We start from the raw sequence: 19,979 nt of genomic DNA, 5'->3' as shown, positions 1-19,979 counted from the left end.
GTTACTAGAGCCATCTGTGGAAAAGGCAAGTACCAGAATGATTTCTATTCTCCAGAACACTTGAATAGTGCTAGTCCGACCTCTATAAAACCCTTCAGAATGGAGCAATATGATGAATAGCAGATGCTGGGATCATGAGGAAAATATGACTGTTTGATGTTTGGGTGCAGTTTTCTGAGCCTGCAAACATTCTTGTTACCGTGTTTCTCACTGACCTTTCTGCAGTCCTTATCAGTAGTGGGGTTATTAGAGATCTTGAAATGGTTGAGGTCGATCACGTCCTTCATCTCATAGTTGTCCCCGCGCCTCTTGCAAACAATCACAGCGACGTCGAACAAAAAAATATGTCTGCAACGTCGACACGTCGTGACATGGCATGACAGTTTAAAAAACAAAAGGGTTGACGTAAAGGTTTTTTTTTGCCTCGAGCCTCACCTGTCCTGCCTGCGTTTGTCCACATTCGACACCAAACGGACTTCACCGTCACCCTTCGGTCTTCCATAAGAAAGTAAGCACTGGTTCTGTGACGGAAAGGGAAAGCACCGACGGCGTGAGTGAACTACGCTTTTTAAAGCAGAGGTCGTGTTTATTATGCACAACTTACCAAATTCTCAATGGATCTCTGATACTGATCGATCTCCCTCAGAGTCTCAACGTCTCTTTTCACCTCATTTACATACTGGGCTAAGTCCTGTTTAATGAAGGAAAAGAAAACTGACCCAGATTCATGCAGGTATAAAGACTAATTTAGAGAGAAAAATCCAAGCTAAATCATTTTCAGCAGCCACGATGTCCTTTAGAAATCATTCTAATATGCTGTTTTGCTGCTCAAAAACATTTCTTATTATAAATGTTGAAAATACTGCTTAATACACTATATTGCCTATATTAAGTATTTAGACACCACCTTCTAAAAAACAGGTTTAGTGATTATAAATCTTAAGGGTTAAGCATTCTAAAACATTAAAAAAAGGCTTTATTGATATTTTTAATTGATTTAATGTGTCCATGAGAAATAAAAAGAAACATTCAGCATGGAGCTATTAAATTATTAAAAGTATTGTATGTACTGTGTGTGTAAATGTGTGACACTGATTATATAATTTGTTCACTAACATATTTATTACAAAAACAAAAACACGCTCATCAGGTTTCAGGGCTTTTAAAGGAAAAGAGAGACAAACCAAATACAAAAAAAACCTATCTGTTCTCAAATTATTCTGATAATACTGTATAATTAGTAATAAAAGATTTACGCAACGATTGAAAAACAATGTTTTGAATGAAAAATATATCCAATATTTCTCTCTCCACAGGAAATTATTTCATTTCATCGGCAAGTACAAACATCTACAAATACTGAAAGAGGCCTTTCAAAAGGACCCCACTGGGATGACGTGGATCTCGGCTGATTTCCATTTTAAAAGGCAGCTTCTGCTCAAACACTCACTTATGAGTCGAAATTAAACACACCATTTTACAGGCAGGCAGGTAGACGAGTTCAGTCTCAGTCTGAGCAACTCTCACGGCTCCCATCCGGCTAAACCAATCAACACGGAGATGATAATTCCAACAAATTAAATCATGGCAGGCCTCTGTTCCATTACGGCGTCTCACGTAGCCATTAATCTGCTTTCCACCTACTCTGCCAGTGAGACTGAAATGAGCCGTTGACACCACTTCACATACTAGAAGTCCATAATCTCATCGATATTAAAAAAAACACTACCAAGTATACGCAGGGATTATCTTATACCGATGGCACATGCTAAAGAGAAATCGTGGCTGGTAATGATCAGAGTTTTGTGGTTTTTAGTCTAAAAATACGTAAGATTTGCTGTAGATTCCATAAGAAATCTATACTTACTCTCATGGCATCAAGGGCTAATCGTAGTTTGCTCTTTTCTGTGTCATCACTGGTATATTTAAGCAATTCCTATATTAAAAAAATGAGAAAAAAAAAAGTTTAATACACCTCTTTTAAGATAAGCATATATATATATATAACAAAGAATAAGCAGAAAATCCACATTACAACTGACAGTCTCGAAATGAAACAACTTAATATTTTATCATTTCTTATTAGAAAACAACAAAATAAAAGAATTAAAAGACCTACGGACATGACAAAAAGAGATAGCACGATGTACAAACATTTTTTTTTAATTATACGAATTAAATATTGGTGTGCAAATGTAAAACCATTTAAAGCATATTTATAAAAAGTCTATGTGGGTTTTTTAACTAGATATTTTGAATAATTTGGTAACACTATTTTAAGATAGTTGCTTATTAGCTTGCATATTACTGCAATATTTGTCATTTATTAGTATTAATTAAACACATATCCATTCCTCATTCTACATCCCCAATCCTAGTTATTAACCTAACTATTATTAAGCAGGAAATTATTCATGGAAAAGTCGTAGTTAATAGTAAATAAGTGTTCTAAAGTGTTACCATTTATCCTTTTCTTTCTTTACCATGATAAAATGAAAACACAACATCAAAACCCCGAAGAGTCAAGACTAGACAGCTTCACTAAAAAAGCCGAGGACAGCACAGAGTGATCTCAGAGCCAAGTTTCCGATGAGCACGCCAGGTCAGTTTTAAAGGAATGCCGGACAATTGATTTGAACCAGATTTATTCCACGATATGGAGAAGAGCGTCAACAGAACCTTTCGAGATCCCCCGCTATAACATAACTAATTAACTCGATAAACAAATCTGGCCTTTGGATTTGTGCGCAAACAGTCTAGTGAGCACGCAAACACGCCGGGAGAGAAATGGTGCTGTTCCAAGTGTAAAATCTGTGCAGCTCATCAGAAACATGCATTTGTTTTCGGAGTGCAATCGAATGCTGCTGGAGAGAGACAAACAGCCCAATCGCGGCGAGTAAACAAGGTGATTAGAAAGTTCAGCACTGTTTCTAGATTTACATTCTGACCCAGACCACTGCTGTGACTTTGATGGAAGCTCCGGCGTGTGTGTTTGGGAACGTGTGTGTGTGTGCGTGCGTGTGGGGACGTGAGCCCAGACTCAGGTGCGCGTACATTCCTAAACGTATTGGAGGTATAACACGGAGCTGGAGCTTATGGAGACCCAATTATCTACCTTACGGATGAATGAGATTTCAGTGTTCGTCCCCGAAGCTTCTACGCCTTTCACACATTAGGGATTAGGAAATCTGATTCATTTTTACCGACGGTGTACAGTAGTCAGCATCTACACTAGTTGCCATAGTAATGACTCACGCATAAGCACAAAGCAAAACAGCATAGCAAAAATGATGTTTTAGTCTGCATTTACTGCATTTAGACAATAGTGAATATGCAGTGTCTAAAACTCCTCTACTGTCCGAGCATTTCTCATTTCAAAATATGCCGTGACGTTACAAACGCTTTGCATAATAACTCACGTTAAAACTACATGAAGTACGATCTGCACCTTCAGAGTGAAAGTAGTTCACTAATTTAATCATATATCAAGATTATCTTAGTTAATGACAAGGAAAACCTGAAACGAAATAAATAAAAAGTTATATTCTATATATATTCTATATTCTAAAACGTTAAATTTTAATTAAATGGAAACAGATAATCAACTTCTCAATATGCTAAAATAATTTAGTGTCTCAGTGGTACTAAAATAAAACTGCATCAGATATGAAACAACATATTTATGTGGCTCATACTGGGTTTGTAAAAATGTGTGACTGGCTTTATAGAAGACTTCATACGACTGCAAAAAAAAAAAAAACACATGGATATGCTACAATAGGATATTAAAAAGCGTGTTTGTGTCATCTCAGAGAAAGCGGACACAATGTGCTTGAGAACAGGTCTGCATGGGCAGAGTGTCAGACACACTGCCACCTGTCCCTACTTTTGTTTGTGTGTGTGTGTGTGCGTGTGTGTGTGTACATGTGTGTGTGAGCGTGTGTGTCTGGCTGGCAGGTGTGTGGCGACACACGTCTCTAACACTTGTCCACTCACTTCTGTTCTCATGCCATCTCTGTCCTGTGGTGAATGACCTCTTGCACACAAAACTTTAGTATGGACTAGTGTAGCAACTCTGATGGTTATATTATTCACATATAGAAATGCAGTCTCCATGTTCAACCTAATAAAAGTCACTCGGTTCATTAGGAGACGTGGTATTAGATTAAATTACACAATTCTTTGAAACTTTTCAACTTAGAACATTTCTTTTCCTTGTCTATTTATTTTCTGGCAATAGTACGGTTGAGTAGATTTGTTTGGTCGTAGCACCTCTGGTGGTCGTTTTAGGAAGATTTGTTTAACGAGCAGATATACTAAAATTCATTTCAACATTTTTGTAACACTAAACAGTATTTTTCAAAGTCAAAAACACCATTGGGCCTCAGTGAATTTCAGTATACGAAGAAATAAAATAAATAAAAATACATCTTTTGTGTTTCACAGGAGAAGAAATCAAACCATACAGGTTTGGAAAATCATAAAGGTATACAAATTATTTATATTTTGGGTGAACTTTCCTCATAAAATCTGTCCATACACCAAGATACTGATTCAGTTCTAAATCTAGTTGGATGGAAACGAAATCCACCGGGTACATTGATCTCGCTAAATCCCAAGAAAAAAATATTTTATTCTACACCGTTCTGTTCAATACGGTTAAAATGTATGATAGAAGGTTTGAGAGACTGACTTAAAAGTTCAAAGTTTTACTATCTGACAGCATTTATACCTCATGAAGTAAGTCACTCGTTGTTTGTCGGTTTGAAAACACTGCAAAAAAAAGTTCCCAATTGATAAAATCAAGTTTATTTGGATATCCCTGTAATGCTCAGAAATTACGGACGAAAACAGGTTGTGACTACAGATTCCAGCTGACTTCAATACAATGACCTCTTATACTGATATGAACGTGTTGTGCTTCATCTGAAAACAGGAAAGTAAAACTTTCCTACAACAGGGAGAAAATCTGTATGTTCATGTAGTGTCACGGTCAGAAAACTAGCCAGACAGCTCCTCCTTGTGGTGAATATCAGTAGGACGACAACAGGGCCATTCTGATGGCACCGAATATAGAAAATCATATCAAAAATGTTGATATGCATTGCTCTAGTGTTAAAAGAGGACACAAGGAGGTGTATGTCACAGTACCTGAAGCAGTAGCGGGTACTTCAGCACGCGCTGCATGGGAACCACAAGCAAGTCTCTCAAAGTGAATTTCCCATTGTTGGCTCTCTTTGAACATTCCTGCATCACAAAATAAACCCAATCTAGAAAACAGAAGGCTCGAAAAACCTCAAAAGAAAACGACTGTTTAATGATTTGGTTATGGGGGAAATGATCTTTTGTGGGTCACGATTATAAAAGGAGAATGAAATAACTGTAATTGTGTTGAAAATGAAAGTGTGTTTTGAACCTCTAGTTTCAGTCGGACGCCCTCTTTTTCCTTACAGATGAAGTCTAGCAGAGAAATGGCTGATTCTACGTGACTGCAGTATTTTCCATAAAGCAGAAGCCTAAAGCAGACAGGGTAAATGTTAGCAAAAAAAAAAAAAAATCACACACATCAGCAGTGCTCGGTAATATCATTCTAGAAATATTAAATATTAACTAGGCCTGCAGAAATTCAATGAAAGCTCTGCAGATTTACACACAATTTGATTCTAAACAAATTTCGACATCTGTCACCCTCCACATGTTTAATTCATTTTTCCTCGACATAATTGCTTTTTTTTGGACATTGAAAATTATTAAATAAATATATAAAAATAGATGTAATAAGATTAAGAATAAATAAAAAGAAATCAGAAAAAAGTGTGTGTGTATGTGTTTGCATACCCTGGGGGACTTATACCCATGAGTCTGTGCGTACCCCAGGGTATACAAGTTTTGTTTGTTTTTTTTCATAAAAAGTAAAAAAGCTGTTTCCTGTGATGGAAGGGTTTTGGTGTAGGGCAATACAAAATATGTTTTATACGCTATAAACACCATCACACCTATGAAAAGACCAAATGAATATGTAAAATGCACACAGGGTTTCTGTAAGGGGTAGGTTTAGGGTTAGGAGATAGAAAATATTGTTTGGTCGCTATAAACCTATAAAGGTAACAGAAGTCTATGGAAAGTCCCCATTCATTTAAAAAAAGAGCATTTGTTAATGTGTGTGTGTTTGTATGCAGAAATAGTATAGTTTGTGAGTAATAGTAAGTAGTATAGTGTGACATTTATGTAACAATTTTATATAATATAACATAAATAATAATATAGCCTAAATATAACATTATAACAAGTAAAATAACATGCGTACAGTATTACCTGTCTTTGTAAATAATGAAGATCTGGTGAAGGTTTTCTGCGTTTTTATTTTGAACAGAGTCTTGAATCTCAGCCAACAGGCTTTTGTGCACTTTAACCAGGTCCTGTGAAGCACAAATACAAACAGCAGTTAAATTTGCCGGAAATGTCAGACGGAAAAATGCTGAAACATCGTGGTCATCTTCACTCACTGGTATATTGATGAAAATCTTGTCAATTTCTGTTGCCGAGATGAACTTTATCAGTGGAATCATAAAGTACTGTTAATACAGAAATAAAATGCCTTTTAGCTCCATGTAGGAAAGTTACGTCCTACATTGTGTGGCAACAGCAGAGGAGCTGTCCGTCACTAGATGTGAAGCGCTCTGAGATAAAACTCTCCACCCTGAGAATGTGAATCTCACCTTCTCAATGGTCTCCAGGGTCTCAGTGTATTTGGCTTCTGTCTGTTTGATCTCTAGAAGACAGCAGCTTCTGATATCCACCTCGGCCTGTTTCTGTCAACACAACTCCCTTATTCAGACTACGGCTAGCCATCCAAATAAAAAAAACACGACCTAATAAAGTTTTAAAGGGTCGCAATGCAGCCCATCCGGTTTGTTTTTTCTGGTGCTTTTTGTGACTCCTGTGAATTTACTCATAGAGATACTTACGAAAAAGACATCGTATTTATGGTAGGAGAAGAAGTAGGTGTTTTAAAAAGGAAATCAACACTTTGATGCATTAGTGTGTGTGTGTGTGTGTGTGTGTGTGTGTGTGTGAGTCATTTGAGTACCGCTTTAGACGCAGCAGCCTCTGTCCTCATCAGATCCTCATAGACCTCTCCTCCCTCCACATCTCCATACACAGGGTCATAAACATCTTCCTCCAGTTCCTCGCTGTGCACACGCAAACGTTCAGATCAGGACTTTAAAAATCGCTTTAAAAATATGGCTCTAGTGTAAATTCCAGTGTAGCTTCCTGTTTCCGCACTTAGTAATAATCAGCCACATGCATTCCTCCCACACTATGCCTAAGTAGGTTATGGATCTCGTATAGTACTGAAAATATTCTCAATTGAAACAAAACATGAATGCACATGTGGGTGACTAAAACCGCAAGCGCTAATGAGTTTCAGTCATCATAACTGACTAATATTATAACTATCGCTATCTTATCAAAACAACTGGCCAATCGGGTTAAGAGAGCTTCATACTTACTCAATAAGATCAGCCAAATGGATATATATGTCTTCATTTTCAGTGCTTTCCTCTGTGGGAAATGGCCTGTGAAATCGGTACAGAATTTCTTTGTTTTAGCTCAGAGAATAAGATGATTTTTAATGCGTGCGATTCGTTCTTTTCTGGCATTGTAAAAGCAAACTCACTTGATTCCTTTCTGTTGTGCAAAAGGCATATGAGAGAGCTTTGATAGGGTGTCAATGACCTGGAAAGACAAAAGCAAGTTGCTCGTTTGCAAATTAGAAGTGTGCATTGGACGGTTTCGGTTTTTGCTCTATCTACAGTACAGACCTTTAGCTTATCTGTTGTCGTTGTATTTTTCAGCATGAGACAGATATGCATTATGTACTTATGAAACCAAGCCGTTCGTCCTTTCCAAGAATAAAAAAAGAATTAGTGGGAAAAAGAAAATAAAAAAATCAACAACGCTACCCGTTTTAAAAGCTGGCAAAGTTAGGACATACTGTAAGAACATTGATTTTTGCTTTAAAAAAATCATTTCGGTCTGACCTTCATGGTGTTTGTCCAATTTTAAGCAGTTTTGTGATGCATTGCAAGTCGGTGGAATTTGGTGGGATTTGATACGTGACCAAAAAAAAAAAATCCTGCAGCTCTGAGAAAACGCAGCAACACTTTGAAATTTAAAGTGAGTTTTAGAAGTGCAAAAAAATATATAACTGTAAGAGAAGGTGAGATGGCAGATATAGCAATATATATGATATGTTCCAAACAGTAGAGTTGAATGAAATATACTGTACATTTCCTTACTCGTTAAACACAAATGTGGATGGCCTAACAGAGACCAAAACTAGATTCGCAAGGATTTATAATGTTTAAAATTTATTATAGCAATATTGCATTTTTGAGCATGTTAAACTATATAAGGTGGCCTTAACTACCATGTACTTACATTTAAATGAATCATTTGGTACAATGCACTTATTGTTATATATATATATATATATATACATATTTTTACTCTGTATTTATGTCTTTAAAAATACCTATATGTAGTTACATCAGTAATTACATTTAGAAGTACACTGTTAACCCATCCCCACCCTAAAACCTACCCATACCACCCCTTATATAAAGTGAGACCAAATCATGTTCCTCGCTGTTTTTTTCAAATGTGCTATATGTTCACACGTTATAAACGTCTCATTTTTGTTCACGTGCACCACACGCACAGACACGCACATATAAGGCAGGTAAAATTGTGCGTCGGTAACAACCGACGTTGTGCGTCGGTAACAACCCAAACAATCCGTTCGTACGAAAAAAAGCAAAGCAAATAAGTTCAGTGGAATAACACGGGGAAAGAATTGCTGAACACATGAAGACAGGAACGTACAAAAAGGCACGGAGACACCAGCTAAAATACAATTAATAATATAGGAAGTAAATAACAATAATTACATTTTTTTCATCTTGTCAATGATTAGAATTAAATTCACCGTCCTTTCTTAACACTCTCTTCACATATAAATCAGCAACAGCACAACTGCTCCATTTTACTTGAAATATAGTAAACAGTTTTGGCATATAGTAACAGTATTAAAAAGTTCTAGCTGAAAAGATTCCTCTTATATTGTACCTATATAAAGCGGTGTTATTTGAGAAGCATCGCGCTCTCTGGAGAGGAAGTGGTCTTGCAGTGCCAAGCTTGTGTGATGCGGGCTTGCTTTCTCACATTCACACTCATGCACACACACACACACACACACACACACACACACACAGATGTATACAGACTGACACATGATAACACACATGCATGCAGCATAACACACTTACAATAAACAGATCTCGGTGATAGCACGCCATTTGGGCCTTAGAATCTCGCTTCAGATTACCTGTTGAAAACCAACTCTGCTTCCTTTAGAAAGTTATTTTGGTTCACGCCACTGAGAAGAAGTGTTGTCATCTACCCTCATCCGCGCATCATGCATCCCAAACCGCGCAAATGTTTTAGCATTTGAACTCTTTCCACAGCATTCTGCGGAGACGGGAATCCGTACATCTACTTTTCCCCAGTATCCATCACACGTCTAAAATCGTTGTTTTCCTTATTGGTAATATAACCTACATTTAGGTATAACGTTATTACTGAACAAATACATTAAAATAGGTCATCTACGGAGTATAAAGCTAAGATGTCAGCTGCGGGTCAAAGCGTGCAGCTTTACAGTCAGACCGTATCACAATTTCATTTCCAGCGTAAAGCAGAGCAGGGCTGAGATTTTCATTCTGAATCTCAAAAGTGCATCACGGTTTAGAAACTAAGTGTGGACGTGTAACATTGCTTAGTTTAGTTTTAGTCAAAATAAACAACCACAAACTTGAAGGAATTAGTTTTTAAATGCCAAAAATACGCTGAATTCGAAACAACATAAACTGTGCCTACAAATACATTTCTTTCAGTTTATATTGCATCATTTCATGCTTTCATTGCATTTTTTTTTACACAAAACTACAACTTTAATGATTTCCATTGGACGTGAATGAAAAACAGCACGCATGCTGCTTTAATACTTTTAAAAAAGCATCCCAAGAGGCACCGTGCCAACATTTATGAGTTTTAATTGAACATTTTAGTCATAAAGAACTGCAAAATCTATCATCTTCTGTCTTGTCACTTTGCAAAGCTTTTTTTTTTTTAAGGTTTCTTATGCAAGTTTTTTTTTTTTTTTACATGTTCATTAGAGGGAAGTTGAAAATGCAGCACCGTTTAATCTGAGTGAGGCCTTGACTTACAGAAGGGTTCGGATTTGGGAAATTTAAACATCAGGAGCATGACGGTGATTATAAAAGTCGGCTAAATAATACAGCCAAAAAACATCTATGAACTATGTGCATATTGCTTAGACAAACCGAAGCGCAACAAATTAACAAACAAGCGATCTGTGCTCACTGTTAGTTTTTCATTCTAAATTTAAATATTCAAATCATATGAGGTGCATATAAAGCGGTTCGTGATAAATGATGTCAGTAAATCGGCGTCGCTTCGTGAAGACAAAACTCCCAGCGCCTATTGATCAGATGTAGTCGTGTCGATATTACCCCAGTAACCTAATAATAAGAGAATGCCTGGAAGGCCTGTAGTAAATCCATATCTCTATTGTCATATGAGGTGACTGAAACAACTGCATGTGCATAAGTCTGCATGTGCGTGGAGTCTCTAAGGAAACAGAACAGGAAGAGGAAAGGTGAAAACGGGTTAAAATACCACCTCCAAACAGATGTGTGGTCTTCATGAGTGCACAAGCAACATGAGCAAAGTTCAGCGACATTAACACCTGTGTAAGACCACGAGAAACTATTTTAAGACCTGAGCAATGAGAGGCCAGGTACTACAAGGCGCCGCGTAAAGATGGGTAGCCAGAGCTAATAGAATTTGCATTTTATTCCATTTACGTAACATACCTGTATGTGTGGTTGTTGGTCAGAGTATGCAACTTAGCATGCGCAACTAAGACTTTTCCAAAGAAAAAAACTATCGGCTCTATAGATTCATACATCAAGCACGTGACTCAAAGTCTGTTCTGCGTTTCATATTATTACTTCGTCATTTAATTTAAAGCAGATTTAATGGATGTGGAAGCAACATGCGTACTTACAAGGCAAACTCGTGTTAGAAGATTGCGGCAGTGCAAAGATTATAAGTAGGATTAGCTTAACCCTTGAGAACACACAGAGACCTATAAACGGGGCACAGCAAAATAACTGCAGTGTAACACTGCGTTGTGTGAAGTAATGTTAACACTTCTTACAGTGGTGTCGCTGTGCTAGGAGCACATATGAAGAGTGCCGTCTAAAAGTTCCTTCTAAAAGCAGCATTTTTCTTGGTCTGCATTGTGTGCGTTCAGAAATGTCACCATTAAAGCGAAATTACACAACCTACACATGATAAAAAAAAATGTTAATTCTCTTTATAGAACTTCCTTGAAGTTATTAGTGAAAAGGGTATTTCATGTTTGTCATCTTTATGTATAGGCAAGATATTTTTTTAATCTTTCAAAGGCTGCGTATATTTGAGCAAAAACACAGTAAAACGTTAATAATATTATCATTTCAAATAACAGTTTTATATTTTAAAATGTAATTTATTCTTATGACGGAAAAGCTGGATTTTCAGCAGTAATTACGTCAGTGTACTTCATGCTAATATGTTGATTTGGATCTTAAGAATATCTATTAATAATTACGTTTTAATATTCTATATAATACATTATATATTTGTAATATTAATATTAGACATACTGAATTTTTGTAACTGTAGCTTTTATGTGATTACTTTGTAACATTCTTTATTTTAAATTGCATTCTAAATTTAATCTCTAACGTCTCTTTTTTTGTATTTCAAAATATTTGAACTTTTCATAAAACCTTTCGAGATGCATTTTTTAAGGGTGCTAAAAACTATTAATGATAATAACAACAACATTTCAATATAATCGATTTACTCGAATCCTTTCTGAATAGAAAGCAATTTTCAAAACACAAAAATAAAACCAAGACAATCTGGCATCTGTAATAAAGGAGAACTACTGAGGTCCTATATAAAGGTCTTCAAACAGCCTCCTCGTTATTCAGAATTTTATGCTAATAAAAGAAGTTGTTAAATTAGTAGCGCTGCTACCTTTGTACTTTCAGTTCCACTGACATACATCATTTTAATCAACGACTAAACCCAACCTGCTCTTTACTTTATGACTGAACAAATGACACTCCTCAGAATCCATTAACAACACACACACACATGCCCTCAGCCATAAGCCTTTAAAAACTGCACAGTGGGAGTGTTTGAAGGGCTTTTCTGTTCCCTGCATTAGTCAGTTCTTTCAGGAGTGTAGTTCAGGCCTACAGGGCTGTGCTGATGATTCTGCATGGCTGCAGACGTGCCCTACGAGCACAGGCAAACAATGGCTGAACCCCTCTGTGAAAACAGCGCAGTCCCTCACAGCACAAAGGACGCTTCACGTTGTGTTTAACCCCACACGAGACCAGACCCTCAGCCACTGCGCCGGCCGGATAGAGACACGCCGGGAGAAAGCTACTGGTTACTCCTGTGGCTCAGGGAATCGTTGTATTGCACCGCCAGACAAAGACGGTCCAAACATTTAGGAAGAGGCTGTACATGGGAGGCTTTGAGCTATTGATTACAGGTGACCTTCAGAGGCCAGACCACAACCACATCAGGCGAGTACAAGAAGAGGCATGGGAGAACCACACAGACTATGTTGCTTGCATGGGAAATGTGAACGTGAATAAGTAAATGTTAGCACAGGGACAGAGATTAATGTTTAAAAAAAAAAATATATATATATATATATATATATATATATATATATATATATATATATATATTAATAATACAGATCATAATGTTGCAGAATCAAAGAGTATAAAACTGTGGACCCCACCCCCACATCAATACATACAGTCTGACCCATATTCTGCAAAAAAATGTTTTACAGTTTTATTAACAGTCACTATTATTTCACAAGCAATTTGGATATTTTGATAAATGATTTCAACATAAAATAACACAAGAAAAATCACTGATATTTATTATTATTATCTTTTAATATATTAAAATGAGTTGTATTTATTTGTTTATAAATTAATTATGATTTAAGCTTATGGTGCACATTATTGCTTTGGCACTACAAAAATATATAATTAAAATAAATAAATAATAGGTTTAACTAACAATTTGCTATTGGTTACTTGCTTCTGAAATGATTTTAGATTTGACTACCTTTCCAAAATCTCGGACGTCGAAGAGATCGAAGGCTTGAACAGTTCGCTCTTCTTCATCCCAAATGATTCACAACACGCAGACAAGAATGTACGAATATTCTTCAGGCAAAGGAACTGAAAAAAAAAACAAGATTCTGTTAACATTTTTGAAGGTTTTGTCTTTGCACACCTATTGAAAAATAAATCATATATATATATATATATATATATATATATATATATATATATATATATATATATATATATATATATATATATATATATATATATATATATCTCAAAGTACATTTAAAATGCACTTATTTCATGCAAATATACAACATATATATATATTTACATATTTAGGGAGGCCTACTTAATACAAATAGCCTGCTGTTGTACTTTTATTAAACTAAACTGGTATATGTAATTTCTGCTATTATTATTTTTGTGCTTAATGCATTTTAATTGTGTTATTGCGGTGCTTCAGGAACAATTTAAATATCTTGCATTTAAAGACCAATATTATAAAAATTGAATTAAATAAACATACAATCTTCCTCAATAGTGACATTAAAACACATTGCAGGCATAATATTAAAAACTGTGGCATTGTAGTACTCCAAATAAAGTTTATTAACACTTTTTATATCAGTAAGTCTCGAGCGACATGTCACGTTGATAGATTTGAACTGTACTTAGAAATAAATGTATTTAAAATACATTACGTTTTAACGAGGGACACTTATTTGTGTAAATGCCATGACAGAGCATTTTGAGGAAATCATGGGAATCTTTTTTGAAAATGTAGCCTTGAGAGAGATGAATTACTGAAGTCATTACAGCTTTTTCTTACGCTGTAGATGAGGAAATGAGGAAATTTCCAACAAATCACAAACATAATCTATTGCCTAATAGGTGCTATTAACCATATTTCTGCTTCTGCATTTTCTTACCATTAACTCACAGACCAACCTTGAAAATGACATAAATGTTGCTTTTAACGTCCCACTGCTATTGGTCTATTATTAGGTTTTAATATAATATAAGTAACTTAATGCCGTTAACTCACAATTGCTTATGTAAATGAATGTGGACTAATTCTAAACCGCCAAAACCACATACTTATCAAAATACACATGAGTCAGATAAGTGACAGGAATGCCGTCTAATGCAACAGGGGATGTTGTTGAAAATTGCTCTTTTCCGTTGTCTGATGAAGACTGGCTGCGTCTCGTCAATGCAGAAGGGTGGATTTGTACGTTTTAAAAATCAGTTAGATCAAAGTTGGATTTTATCAGGTCACTGGAGTGAAACGGGGGCATCTGGGAAGAGTTGTTTGTGGCCTGGGCAGACTGCCTGGGACTTCTCAGCCCTAAACACTTACTTACACACAGCGGGCGAATCAGGCAGAACATTCATCTGGATGCCTTTTGGGTCCCTACCAAAATGCGATGTACATTCAAAATTGACGTTTCATTAGCTCAGTGTTTACCCAGTTTGTTGAGAGCTTCGCAGACTGACCGAATGATGCCGTATACAAAGAGAGCTGTGTATATATCTAGCACTGGGCCCTTTGTGAAGGGATGTCTATGCTACTACTCGCACTGGGGCCACTTGTACTGCTTGTACTGCTGTGGCACTAGTTAGTACCTACTATAAAGCCTTAAATGACTAACTTTACAAAAGCAAAAATGTCAAAATATACTAAATATATAATATCCATGTAACCTACTGAACATGCCATTGAGCCTAAAGTTGTGTGGGTAGGTTATTGTTTCCGTAACTGGAGTATGCTATAATATATATATATATATATATATATATATATATATATATATATATATATATATATATATATATATATATATATACACACACACACACACACACACACACACACACACAAAGAAAATAACGCTAGACTGTTAATTTGCGCTCACCTGTGACATCTGTGGTCTGAGATTGATCTCTTTTAGGTTAATGGTGTCGGGTCTGAGATTGTTCAGCAGCTGGCACAGAAGCACCCCATCCCGAAGAGTTTGGGCCAAATCAAAAACCTGCGCCGAATCCGCCGTGACCCGATGATTCCGGGGCAAAACTTTACAATTGATGAGCCACAAGCTGCACTGCCTCCAGTACTCCATAATGCGCGTACACAGATAAAGCCAACAACTGTAAAATTAATCTGACACAGTTGAATGAAGCTAAAATGCTGAAGCGGAGCGTACACCTTGCGTTACATTTGGCATCCGTGTTTTTTTTTTTTTCTTCTTCTTCTTCTTTTTCGCTTTCTTTTTGAGCTTGCGCTCTTATTTGCCAAAACTGAGACTTGTGCGCACTAATTTGGGTTTATCCGCGGTCTACAAACTATAAACGCCCGTCAAGGGAGTTACGAATTCTAGTACGGAAAAGGTTTTGTATTAAGGGTAGAGCGCGGCGTTGCATCGCAATCGACCAATGGCGAAGTCCTAGCTTATGAATATTCATTAGCGTTGTTGACGCGGCGATGTTGATCTTCCAGTGGCGATCACTCATCTCATGAATATTAAGTACCGAATCTTCGCCATAGTACGGCAATTTCACCCCCCACTATATCAAATGCGCTTCCTTTTCCGTTAGTTTTGACTATCAGATCGACTCTTTTAAACAAAAAGGGTCTGGTATATTTAGATCTCTTTGCAGATATCCATCCTTCCTCTGACATTATACTGAATTTGAATGCATTTGTAATGCTCTGTTAAAACTGTAAAAAAAGAATGTTAATCATATAGGATTAGTAATGTTACAGCAAAGGTACATATTAAGAATTATGATGTAGTGTAATGCAAAAAAAAATATTTTTATAGTTAAAATAATCATTTCTAGTGGACATTTAAAACGCATGAACATGACTTTTTTTTTAAAGGTGATCATTAAACAAACAATGACGGAGAAGTTGGTCTAGAATTAAGGATTTTCAGTAATGCAGATGTGCATGTCTTCTCTTTAAAAAAAATATATATATTATTATTATTATTAGACGCCTTAATTTTATGAATGCGAAAGTTGTAATATTTCGCGTGTTGCAGGTAACAAAATAAATGAATCCGCAAGTTGAAAATGTATAAAACTGACATTATTTTTTTAAATCAGTCAGTTAAAATAGGCCTTGCCAGTATTATATACATATATAATAAAACCAGTCAATTTTTACAACATTGCACGTGCACTGAGACGTTGTGCTGTCACGTGCTTAATTCCATCCAATCAGCAGCACAGAAAACGCGGTTCCATGACACAAGCGCTTTCACGTTGTGTACCTTGTCAACTTCAGACTCCGCTTGAAGAATATAAGGTTTCAAGGTGAGAAACCGTTTTGACTTAAACCGTATTAACCATAAGCACGAGTTTCGCGTGTGTGTGTGTATTGCCGACGTCGTGTATATTCCAAGCTACAGAACAAGCACTACAGTTTCTCTTTTATTTATTTGGCTTGTGTTTTATCTCGCTGTCACAGATGGCTCTGGCCCTGGCTGACAGGGCTGTCGGAGCAATCATTGGATCGGCTGTCGCCGATGCTGCAGGTATGCGTTAATAGTGAATGCTAGCAACAAAATATACCTATAGTTATATATAACCACCGTACAAACATCTCTAATATGTCACAGGTGTATTAACGCAGACAGTGTTATTAAGTTAACTTTATAAACACTATGGAGATGCAGTGTAATCATACATTATTTTTGTCATTTGCTATAGTCATTAATTACAGTAGCAGGTAATATGAGAAACGCAAACGCTGTAATGCAGCATTAACCTATAATGAAATGTTCTGCAGCGCAACCGCTCCACTGGGTCTATGACCTGCAGAAGCTGAGTGTGTTGCTCTCTCAAAGTCCTGAGCCTGAGTTCCGCTCTGAGTCCGCAAACCCATTCTACAGGAGGAACACCGGACAGCAGAGCTGCTACGGAGATCAAGCATTCGTCCTCCTGGAGTCCCTGTCTGAGTGCGAAGGTGAAAATAAAAGATAGATGCGTTCCGGTGTGGCAGAAAGGGCGAAACTGTGTGATTGAAAATCTGACCAGGATATGAAAATCGCCGTATTATTTGACCGTGTTGCGGTGAAGGGGATGTGGGTTATTGAGTTATTTGTTTGTTAAACAGGTCTGAATGTGAAAGATTTGATGCAGCGCACCTACAAATTCTTCGGGCCTGGATCTGAATACGACACGCCAGTCAATGATCCCTACAGAGAAAAGGGAGGTAAATGAATCCACTGCACCTGAACATTTTCACATTTGTTTACTTTTTAATTAGTTGTCCTTGGAATAGTTGATTTATTTGCTTTGGCAACTCAAATAACCCTTTATAATATATCAAATATATTTATTTATGTACTGTATATGCCACTCGATTTGATTTCTAATTTAAAAAATATTAATGTGAATTACAAATATACATTTTAAATTTCATTTGAATTTGAATTTCAGCGCTTTTGTTACGTGCTTTCTTCTTTTGCTTAGTTTTAACCTTGATTCGTTGTTATCTTTATCCATTTTTTGGTGCATTAGCTTAAGCTTACATTAGTTAGTCGCCATGGAAACATTTGAAATTTTTCATTTAGTTAAAGTTTTTCAGTATTTCACTTCAGATATAATTCCAAAACTATTTTAAATTGGTCTAGCTAACAGTATAACCGTATCTGTCATTTTGACTCGTAACCCTCGACAGATGGTGTTTGTTTTCATTTGTTTCGTTTTCAAACGTGAGTTTTCCTGAATTATTCATGACTTTTTACTTCTTTTTGCACAAGCTCCAAGGCCCCAGCTACCTATCGAAGGACCCTGGAGACAGGCAAGCCTTAAGAGCTTTGTTAAAAATGTGGATGCAGGCAAGCCAGAGACAGGTACTGTCAGTTATCTTCCTGAAAATCAACTCGGATAACCATCGCAAAAATTTGGTGCAGCCGCATTATTGTTATTTAACACTTTTTATTGAAATGTTTTTCAAATTTAATCAAATGTTCGGTCATTTGGAGGGGGAAAATAAAGAAATGTTTACTGTGACACTTCAGGTTGTGAAACTGACAGTCAAATAGATGGAGTGGCAAAGCTGGCTCCCGTTGTAGCATGCTATGCCGGAAAACCGGAGATGCTGGAGAGAATTGAGGAAGCCGTCCGTGTCACGCAAAACAATGACATATGTGTGGCAGTAACTCTCGCTGCTGCTAGGTTGGTAATGCATGATTGACGGGAGATGTGCGGCGTATCGCATATTAGAACGTGTGTGGGAATGGTACAGGAGCTGATCCCTATAGTGTATTGAGTAAAGTAAAAATAAATGTTTTATTCAGGTTCTTGGAGCATTTCATCCTGAATGGTCCCGATCCCAAGGCCTTGGATGCAGTGCTGAAACAGCTCAGCGACCCAGACAGAAAAAACCCTCAGGAGTTGGACGGCGCTATAATAGGTATACAGTATTGTATTATTAGTATTGTGCGCCGAACACTTACGGTTTACATTCAGTGTTAACATTTTGACAGTGTGAACGCTAAATGTGTAATATAAAAAAGAACCAAACTGCTGGTTTATAACAGGCTCTAGATGAAGCGGGATGCGTGGCTTATACACGTGCACTGATCACGGAGACATCACTTTAATCTCTGAAACGCTTTTCTAATTTAGGACACATTCATCAAGTGAAGGACAATTTAAGCAAGAAACCGAAAGATCTCATCCCCACTGTGTTTCCAAATACTTGAGGTGAGCCCCCTGCCGCTGGTAACCTATTCTGTTGTCTGTCCTGTGCACGCACTACAGTTAGTCAGCAGCGTTATGGTGTCCCTCAGGTTTGCCGGGTGCATTCCAGGCAGCGCTGCATGGGGTTCTGACAGCCAGCGGCTATGAACAGGCTATTCGGGACACTATGAGCTGTGGTGGATGCACCTGTAGCAGGAGCTCCTTCATCGGTGCCTGCATCGGCGCTCAGGTACCGCCTAAAATCATGACCTTGTAATCTGTTCGACCGCACTGTTCTGTGCATAAAACATGATAGGGATTACGTAATTAAGGTCAAATTCTTTATGTGCTATCTAACACTTATCTTTCTGAACTATGCATTCCAATCTTTTATTGGATGATTGTGTCGCGCATGCAGACAGAACGACTACTCTTGCAGTTTTGTAATGGCTCTAATGCTGTGACACTTGTTTTTTCAGGTTGGACTCGAAGGAATCCCTAGTTCCTGGAAAAGCAAGACTTTGCGTTACAACGCTTTGTTGGATCTCGCAAAGAAAGTTGTTACTCTCCGATAGCTTTGAACTTTTGAGTACGCAAAGTAAATACATAATCACTCAAGTTCTATAGATCCTCTTTCATGGCTGTTGTGATTTTGATGAGACAATTGATGAACGTTTTAGCTTGAAATATTTTAAAGCTAAAACTTGATAGCCTTGTTTTATTCAATTGCAACATGACATACAGAAAGTGACATGCATTTTTGCATTAAATCTATGTTAAATGAACACATTTTGTGTTTGTCTTTGTATCACTCTTAAAAGGAAAAAAAGAGTTCAACCAGTTTTGCCTGATTGCGCCATCTAGTGGTCATTAGGAAAACCAGCATTTATTTAGACGAGATACACGATTTTATAAGATTCTGTATTTTAGTTATATTAGTTTTACCACATCTCATAACACACCAATATATTATTCTTA

General features: G+C 36.9%; 2 protein-coding genes across 2 annotated transcripts in view; one reads left to right on the top strand and one right to left on the bottom strand.

Moving 5' to 3' along the window:
- Window positions 1-15,681, bottom strand: part of vav3b (vav 3 guanine nucleotide exchange factor b) — a 38,538-nt gene extending 22,857 nt beyond the window's left edge. The window contains 15 exon segments of the mRNA XM_043217443.1: window positions 216-348; window positions 436-521; window positions 605-691; window positions 1,868-1,936; window positions 5,152-5,247; window positions 5,417-5,516; window positions 6,316-6,419; window positions 6,507-6,575; window positions 6,720-6,812; window positions 7,091-7,193; window positions 7,515-7,580; window positions 7,682-7,740; window positions 13,300-13,337; window positions 13,340-13,415; window positions 15,224-15,681. Coding sequence (XP_043073378.1) covers window positions 216-348; window positions 436-521; window positions 605-691; window positions 1,868-1,936; window positions 5,152-5,247; window positions 5,417-5,516; window positions 6,316-6,419; window positions 6,507-6,575; window positions 6,720-6,812; window positions 7,091-7,193; window positions 7,515-7,580; window positions 7,682-7,740; window positions 13,300-13,337; window positions 13,340-13,415; window positions 15,224-15,427 — 1,383 coding nt within the window. The 5' untranslated portion in view covers window positions 15,428-15,681.
- An 832-nt stretch (window positions 15,682-16,513) lies between these two features.
- On the top strand, window positions 16,514-19,786 carry selenoj (selenoprotein J). The gene is made up of 10 exons (XM_043216792.1): window positions 16,514-16,625; window positions 16,780-16,846; window positions 17,101-17,277; window positions 17,428-17,526; window positions 18,077-18,169; window positions 18,338-18,494; window positions 18,617-18,732; window positions 18,948-19,025; window positions 19,112-19,251; window positions 19,481-19,786. The coding sequence occupies exons 2-10, from the start codon at window positions 16,780-16,782 to the stop codon at window positions 19,574-19,576; spliced, it is 1,023 nt and encodes a 340-aa protein (XP_043072727.1). The 5' UTR covers window positions 16,514-16,625; the 3' UTR covers window positions 19,577-19,786.
- Window positions 19,787-19,979: the final 193 nt, after the last annotated feature.

Source organism: Puntigrus tetrazona, chromosome 2 (assembly GCF_018831695.1).
Source record: "Puntigrus tetrazona isolate hp1 chromosome 2, ASM1883169v1, whole genome shotgun sequence".
Lineage (NCBI taxonomy): Eukaryota > Metazoa > Chordata > Actinopteri > Cypriniformes > Cyprinidae > Puntigrus > Puntigrus tetrazona.
This window is presented reverse-complemented; position numbering and strand designations above follow the sequence as displayed.